Source organism: Juglans regia, chromosome 9 (genome assembly GCF_001411555.2).
Source record: "Juglans regia cultivar Chandler chromosome 9, Walnut 2.0, whole genome shotgun sequence".
NCBI classification, from domain to species: domain Eukaryota; kingdom Viridiplantae; phylum Streptophyta; class Magnoliopsida; order Fagales; family Juglandaceae; genus Juglans; species Juglans regia.
In genome coordinates this window covers 18,320,837-18,329,755 of record NC_049909.1, presented here as the reverse complement: position 1 = coordinate 18,329,755, position 8,919 = coordinate 18,320,837, and the positions used below count along the sequence as shown (strand labels likewise).

Genomic DNA, 8,919 nt, shown 5'->3' with positions numbered 1-8,919 from the left:
ATCTTAAAATGGTTCGACGGATCTTGCGCTACATCAAAGGCACTATTCATCTTGGTCTTGATTTAACTTCTCATACTACACTTGATCTCTGTGCTTTTTCTGACTCCGATTGGGCAGGATGTTCTACTACTCGCCGCTCAACGACTGGATATGTCACTTTTCTTGGTCACAATCCCATCTCCTGGTGTGCAAAGAAGCAAAACACTGTCTCTCGTTCAAGCACGGAGGCTGAATATAGGGCCATGGCTCATACTATCGCAGAACTTACATGGTTAACATTCATTCTCAAAGACCTTGGTGTTCCTCAAACTAACCCCCCAGTTTTATTCTGTGACAACATCAGTGCTCTCCATCTGACAATCAACCCAGTCTTCCATGCTCGTAGCAAACACATCGAGCTAGACTATCATTTTGTGCGTGAAAGGGTTGCTCTCGGTCTCCTTGTTACTCGACATATATCGACTACCCAACAGGTGGCAGATCTCTTCACCAAACCTATGTCTAAAGCCTCCCTTGCAAAATTTCGAATCAAACTTTGCCTCCAACCTCGGCCAAGTTTGCGGGAGGATATTAAGGCACATCAGCCAGCTCAAACAGAGCACGCAGAGTAATAAAGGAAACCTCACGATCAGCTCAAATCCATGGAGACATTTTTGGATGTCAGGCAGTACAGCTCACGGACTCAATCTCAGTATGAAGATCTATGTCTGAAATCAAGGGAAATATTCAAAGTTTCCTGTTATAAAGTTTCCTTTTATATCCCAGCACCTACCGTTTATTATTAATTGTCCATGATACTCTCCTTCCTTCCTAGTGTATAATGTCAACTCTGTCATAGGCTTTCTGTTTAAATACAGCTTGTAACCTTTGCTTGTTGTTCACGTTGATAAGAAATACAAAGTGATATTTTACTTCCTTTTTCAATTCTCTTCTCAAAGAGCAATCTACTCTAGTACAGAAGTGACAGCTTATAGTGCAGAGCAGCCACCAGTAGTTACCAACCCTTAGCAGTACTCAACGAGGAGCATTAACAAAAGGAAAATGATAAACTTACAACTAGTCTACAAATATTTTACAACTCTATTTAAAATGACAAGAAGAAAATCACAAAAATTGATCAACAAGAAGCAATAGCAGCAACAAGTAGCAGTCCTAGCAAGAACCAAAACTGAGCCAAAAAAACTCTACCGCACCACAACACAGTGAAGAGGCTCAAACATGTCAACGAACTAAAAATTATATGATATAAGCCGAAGTTCGAACATAGCATTGCTTAGGGGGATTTTGTTATTGTTATTACATAGGGGTATTGATACAGTCATAGAAGATGTCATGACCAAAAGGCTACATAGTCTTGTAGAACTCCACAACTGAAAAGCCATAAGCAAAGCCTGCCACCTGAATACTAGAAAATCCTGCTGCTTTTCCCAAACTTTCGAATTCTCTTTCTGTTCTCTCCTTACCATGCGAGTTCGAATTTAGTAGGAACAAATATAACTGAAACAAGCTTTTATGAGCAGCACTAGTTTCAGAGGCTTCAGGAACCACCATATCAACCAGTATCACTTTCCCACGTTCCGGTAGCGCTTCATAACAATTTTTTAGTACCTTCAAGCTATCTTTGTCGACGTGTTGATGAATTATCCACTGTTTCATTCACATCCCATGCAATTATGTCAGTTAGAAACTGTACAGAATGAGCCACCAATTAAAAATTACCGATTCAATTAAATACACAACCAACGAATATATTATTTTATGTTTGTTGTTTTCTGCAGTACCATAGAAAATACAAAGAGCAAGTTTTAGAGGAATCTCAGTTGTCTTACGACCGAAATAGCCAATATTTCAATTGGTGTTGATAGTATTGAACCTAACCTTCATGAAAATGGCATCCCCTTTTGGAATGTTTACAAACATGTCTCCTGCAACGTGCTCAATACCTGCAAATTAAACCGATTTCTCAAAAAGTTAACACGGCTAAATAAGTGATTTATTTGAGATACACTACCCCAAGATTCATCCGATGCCATATATACAAGTGACTTATTGTTGTGCTAGGGCGTTCCACTCCAACTCTATTTTGAGTTTAACTTAAAATCTGGCCTCGAACGGCTCCTTTCTTAGATTTTGGCCAATATTCCTTGGCATGCTAGAAACTTGTTGATCTGAAGCAGAGCACCTGGGGTCACATAGTATATTATGTCCACCATCTGGTCTATATTTATCTACTCAAGGTTGGGTTTAAAATCAAAGCATGACAGTCGATATTTCTAGCTCTCATTGCACAGTGCATGCATCATTTTTCTGGTGGTGGCAATTCGTATTCGTAGGTCGTGTTTGTGTCGTGTTAAGTCATAAACATTTAATTATATGGATCAATCCAAACACAACGCGTTAAGCTAAATTAGTTAGACTTTCAAACCATAATACGACTTATATAAATAATGAGCTAGTGACATGGTACAACTCGTTTTGACCTGTTTAATAATTAATTAGAAACAAGTAAACACAATACGACCAATTTCAACCCGTTTTATGTAAAGGGGTTGAATTGACTTGTATAACTTATTTGACTTGATTAACATAATTTTACTTAAAAGTTTAAATCTATATTTATTAATGTCACAATATCTATAAAAAAAATAATAAGACTACCTTCAAACAAAAAAATCAATATGTTTCAAATTTTAACCTATAATAAAACCAATATTACAAATCCAACAATAGTAAACATAAACGTAAGTCCAGAATTACAATCCTAACATAAAAATATAAACATATTGAAAAATATTAATATTACAACCCAACAATAATAAAATTGTCATTTTGAAAAAAAATTTAAACGAGTTTTTACGAATTATTCTATTTATAAATATTCGTGTCTTAACAGGTCAACCCATTTTAACCTGAACTCATTTATAACAAATCCAAATCCCCTAATTTCGCATGTCACATATTGCCATCGTTAATTTTTCCTGACAGTTGATATGAAAAATAGTAGTTTCTATGCACATAACTATTTGACAAAAATATTGAAATCAATACCAGGATAGGGGGGCGATTTTTCTATAACGGAAGCCAAGTCAAAGTTAACACCCTTGATAGAAGGGTACTTGGATATAATACTGTTAAGGATGGTGCCATCACCACCGCCCACATCCACAAGCGACTTCAGACCTTCAAAGCCCTTGTACGTCTCAAGGATCTTCTCCATAAATACTTGGTTGAAACCTTTCATATAGCCCATGGAAGTTTCGCGGAGTCTTCCTTCCTTTCCCTTAAACTCATTACTCATGTCCACCCCATGAGCCCTGTAAAAGGGTAGTACACCTTCTAGAACTGCGTCTTTCAAATGGTCCCTGTTATGACGTTTTCATTAAAAAATTATGCAAAAAAAGAGAGAAGATGGTGGTGATGTCAACAATCAAAACACAAGTAATCGGCTTTTGTTAACTAATTGTAATACCAGACACTCATGATGACCTTGTCCTGCATAAAATCTAATACGGGAGCCAGTGTTCCACCATCCTGGTTTCGGACAAAGTATTTTGAGACAGGAGCCAAACCGTAAAGCCTGAGAACGTGGCCATCGTTCTGGTGGGTGATAGAGCAAGTGAGAATTGAGTGGCTAGCTAGAACGCGTAGCATACAATCAAGAAGCAAAGACGAAACAAGGTTGTCGTTGCTGTGAGTGGAGAGCTCGGATGCTATTTGGGAAGCAGAGAGAGGGGCTCCAGGACCTGCTTTCCCAATAATCTCAAGCACACCAAGATCTATTGCTGCTTTCAGCACACTGGGCAGCACCGATGCACTTGTTAGTTGCATAGCATACTCAGAGATACTCTCCTGATCTTCCGTAGAGGATGTTCCCATCTGACTTTCCTTGGAGCTCATGTACGTGGTTTTGATATCAAACTGGAGTGTATAAATTTGATGTGTGAGGTTGAGGATGCTAGGTAGCTGCAGGGATCGTGTTTATAGGAACCAGACCATTGAATATTTCATAAACTATAAGCATAGAAATAAATTTAAAATAGTATAGATGATTAAAAGATTTGTACAAATTTTAAATATATAAATTCGTGCATATCCCTTGTAAGATCATAGCATGATTTTCAAAACACGGGTCTGACCTTGTCAGCCTTCCAAATGGATAACGTATTCCATTCCAAGCTTACGTGTAGGAATAAAATAGTATACATAAAGTAATTATTTGTACAGTTTTCAAATGAGAAATTCTATTTATAGTCTTGTATGTTCAGATCTTTAATTAAATAAAAAATAACATCATTTCAATATGAATATTTTTATAATTTTAAAAAATTTTAAAAATAAAATTATCTAAACTCACATTATAATCTTTAAATAAGAACTATACGTAACATTACTCTTCTCAAATATACAAATTTTGAGCATGCTTTTTGTAAAAAGAAAGTGCATCTCACCGTGAACAAATGTAAAAAAAATCACTTTCTTCAGTAGGATTTTTTTTTAAATTTTATTTATAAAGAGCCTATGCAGGACTTGTATACTTGAGCCAACACTTTTTATTCAGTTACTAAGGGCATGTTTGGGAAGATTCCAAATTTTCAAAACTTCTCAAAATTTTATTCACTAACATCAAACAAATACAAAATAATATTCTATTTGAAATGGTAAACTTTTATCTAATCATTACCTAATTATTACTCAAGACAAAAATTAATTCAATTTTTACAAATGTTAAACTTAAAATAATATTAAAAAATTATATTTTAACAACTTTTAATTTTATTTATTTACTCTCATAAACTTCAATACAATATTATTTTAATTGTCGTCTTCACACTTGTTTGCAAATCTAACTCCATATATTATACTAGTGGAGTACCAATTATCTTACTGTTTACAAAATTCTCATTTCATCTCTCTCCAAGCCATCCCTTAGACTATCATGAGTATAGGCATAAGACTCATCTTTTCAACATGTTCTTTAAACTGCAATATTGATATATTATATGGACATTATTTATTTTCGTACATTCTCCTCAGCACTTAGGTATTTAAAATTTCATCAAATATTCATCATTCATAGAAAAATACTATGAGAAATTCTTGTCATACATTCTTAATGACTTGGCTATAAAATCGACAATTCCAATTCCTAAGATAAGTTTCCTCATTCATATCCCATGCATTGCGGTCTCAAATCATGTCACAAACTCAGCCCTTATTGCACATGAAGTAATAAGAGAGTATTCTTCATCATTAAAATAATTATACAAAATAAAATCTGAATATCTAGATCCTTTAAGAGTATTTGTTCTTCTAAAAATAACAATATAATCTTTAATTTCTTTCAAAACATGACACTCATTTCACGGCTTTTGGATCAAGCATCCTTGGATTACTTTAGTAACAACCAATGATGCTAACTGAAAAACAGATCTTAGGCATTTTACAAGTTTCTGCAATCATTAAGTTTTTTATAACCTACATATAAAAAAATTATTTAACAAGCTAATCAATTTTAGGATACTTTAAAATACTGAGCATGCTACATTGTGTTTTTAAAACATCTATGACCAACAATTCTTCATGCAAAGTGTTTCAAAACTCTATGCAACTCTATTAAGACAATCATAAAAGTCTTCATCTTAGTATTAAAATTCAATTTTAATTATGAATGATGTCTCATTCATAAATTTCATTTTAAAGTCTTTTAGAGACATAACTTTAATGACATACTACAAACCATGATTTATACTTGCCAAAATGTTATATACATGCATAAATACAAATATACTCCCACTGACTTTCGTATATATACATTAACAATAAATATTTTTCCTAAATCCAAAAACAATATTGGTTTTATCAAATCTCAGATATCGCTTTTCAAAAAATATTTTACCTTTTCTAAATAGTTATTTTATTCGTTTCTTGTAAATTTCAAACTTTCACTCTACAAATATTTTTACATCCATTTGGTGTAACTCTTAACCGTAATGAGTTATTAATGTTATAGTGATCCTAAATGAATCCTCTCAGGTTTATTAGAAAATCTTTCTTTCTGATCAATGTTCATTTCTGAGTAAAATCTTTAAATACAAGTATGACTTTATATAGTTTAACCTTACCTTTAAAATCAGAGTTTTGTCTCCAATATCTATTTACATTCGACTTTTTATACTTTTTAGATAATTAGATGAAATTGTAGATTTTACATTGATTCATAGATTTTAATTACTCTTTTATGCTTCATAGAATCACTTATTTCTATAACTTGTGAAAACATATGTCAACCTTTATTTGTTTTTATGTCAAATTTAAATTTTAAAAATACACCACGTAGGCTAACCAAATAGCAAATCATTAAGATCACGTGAGCAAACAGAAGTTGGTTTGTTATTGTTATTACATGGGCTACAGATACGGTCATACCTAGAACATGGCCTGACCAAAATGCTACATATTCTTGTAGAACTCCACGAGTGAATAGCCATAAGCAAAGCCTACCACCTGAATACCAGAAAATCCTGCTGCCTTTGCCAAACTTTCGAGTTCTCTTTCTGTCCTCTCCTTACCTTGTGGGTTCGCATTCATTATGAACAAATAAAACTGAAACAAGCTTTTATGAGCAGCACTAGTTTCAGGGACTTCTGGAACCACCATATCAACTAATATCACTTTCCCATGTTCTGGAAGTGCTTCATAACAATTTTTTAGTACCTTCAGGCTATCTTCGTCGTTGTAATGATGAATTATCCACTGTTTCATTCACATCCCAATGTCAGTCAGAAACTGTACAGAATGAACCACCAATTTAAGATTACCGATTCAATTAAATACACAACCAACGAATATATTAGTTTATGTTTGTTGTTTCCTGCAGTACCATGGATGATACAAAGAGCAAGTTTTAGAGGAATCTCAGTTGTCTTACGACGGACATAGCCAATGTTTCAATTGGTATTGATGGTATTGAACCTAACCTTCATGAAAATGGCATCCCCTTTTGGAATGCTTACAAACATGTCTCCTGCAACGTGCTCAATACCTGCAAATTAACCGATTTCTCAAAAAGTTAACACAGCTAAATAAGTGATTTGTTTGAGATAGACTACCCCAAGATTCATCAGATGCCATATATACAGGTGACTCCTTGCTGTGCTAGCTAGGGTGTTCCACTTCAACTCTAATTTTTTTTTTTGAAGTTTTAACTTCAAATAATCTCGCCTCGAACGGCTCCTTTCTCAGATTTTGGCCAATATTCCTTGGCATGTTAGAAACTTGTTGATCCGATTAGGAGCATCTGGGGGTAACATAGTATATTATGTATTATATATTTTGTCCACCATGTGGTCTATATTTATCTACTCAAGGTTGGGTTTAAAATCAAAGCATTTCAGTCGATGTTCCAAGCTCTCATTGCACGGTGCGCGCATCATGATGCGTGCAGTACCGTGCAATGAGGAAAAATGAAAAGTAATAGTTTCTATGGACTTATAACTAGTTGATGAAACCCAAATATTGAAATCCATACCCGGATAGGGGGGTGACTTTTCTATAACCGAAGCCATGTCAAAGTTAACACCCTTGATGGAAGGGTACTTGGATATGATAATGTTAAGGATGGTGCCATCATGACCGCCCACATCCACAAGCGATTTCAGGCCTTCAAAGCCCTTGTACGTCTCAAGGATCTTCTCCATAAGCGTTGGGCTTAAAGATTTCATTAAGCCCTTGAAAGTTTCGTGGAATCTTGCATCCTTTCCCAAAAACTCACTCATGTTCATCCCATGAGACTTGTAACAGGGCAGTACACCTTCCAGAACTGCGTCTTTCAAATGGTCCCTGTCATGACGTTTTCATCAAAAAATTATGCGAAAACAGGGAGAATTAGATGGTGGTGATCTCAACAATGAATACACAAGTAATCGGCTTTTGTTAACTAATTGTTATACCAGATACTCATGATGTCCTTGTCCTGCATCAAATCTAACATGCCAACCACTGGTCCTCCATCCTGGCTGCCTCGGTCAAAGTATTTTGAGACAGGAGCCAAACCGTAAAGCCTGAGAACGTGGCCATCGTTCTGGTGGGTGATAGAGCAAGTGAAAATTGAGTGGCTAGCTAGAATGCGTAGCATACAATCAAGAAGCAAAGACGAAACAAGGTTGGCGTTGCTGTGAGTGGAGAGCTCGGATGCTATTTGGGAAGCAGAGAGAAGGGCTCCCGGGCCTGCTTTCCCAATAATCACAAGCACACCAAGATCTATTGCTGCTTTCAGCACACTGGGCAGCACCGATGCACTTGTTAGTTGCATAGCATACTCGGAGACACTCTCCTGATATTCAGTAGAGGATATTCCCATCTGACTTTCCTTGGAGCTCATGTACGTGGTTTTGATATAAATTTGATGAGTGAGGTTGAGGATGCTAGGTAGCTGCAGAGATCGTGTTTATAGGAACCAGACCATTGAATATTTCAAAACCATGTGAGATATTAGAGCATGATTTTCAAAGCACATGTTTGACCTCTTTAACCCTCCAAATGCATTAAGGAAGTTGCAATCATTTTTTAATAGTGAAACCTTAAAATTTTCAACCCTTTATATAAACGAAGTCATCTGAGTGTTAGGTTTTGTGTTTTTTTTTAATTAAAAAGGTTGTGATATTCTTGCTTTGTTATGCTATCATGACAATCTGGCCATAATATAAGTGCCTTTTGCACGCCATCTCATATTAGTGGAAGCACGATTGTGCATTAAAAAGCAGAAAAAAATATAATAAATAAATATAATAAAAGAAAAGAAAAATGTTTAGTTGACTTTTAGAAAATTACTCATTGATATGATTTGTGTAATTATTTCAGTTTGTAATTGTAATTTCTTCTTTTAGTAATAATTATTATTTTGTGTCGCTGTTCCTTGTA

The 8,919-nt window shown here is 35.0% G+C and overlaps 2 protein-coding genes across 2 annotated transcripts; both read right to left on the bottom strand.

Annotated features, from left to right (window-relative positions):
- Positions 1-1,027: 1,027 nt before the first annotated feature.
- On the bottom strand, positions 1,028-4,047 carry LOC109001928 (caffeic acid 3-O-methyltransferase 1-like). The gene is made up of 4 exons (XM_035693891.1): positions 3,470-4,047; positions 3,049-3,362; positions 1,879-1,943; positions 1,028-1,647 (listed from the first exon to the last, which is right to left on the bottom strand). Exons 1-4 carry the CDS (start codon positions 3,895-3,897, stop codon positions 1,345-1,347), a joined length of 1,110 nt encoding a protein of 369 aa, XP_035549784.1. The 5' UTR covers positions 3,898-4,047; the 3' UTR covers positions 1,028-1,344.
- A 2,232-nt stretch (positions 4,048-6,279) lies between these two features.
- Positions 6,280-8,494, bottom strand: LOC118343751 (caffeic acid 3-O-methyltransferase 1-like). Its single transcript, XM_035693756.1, has 4 exons — positions 7,950-8,494; positions 7,529-7,839; positions 6,978-7,042; positions 6,280-6,753 (listed from the first exon to the last, which is right to left on the bottom strand). The coding sequence occupies exons 1-4, from the start codon at positions 8,378-8,380 to the stop codon at positions 6,451-6,453; spliced, it is 1,110 nt and encodes a 369-aa protein (XP_035549649.1). The 5' UTR covers positions 8,381-8,494; the 3' UTR covers positions 6,280-6,450.
- Between the last annotated feature and the right edge of the window lie 425 nt (positions 8,495-8,919).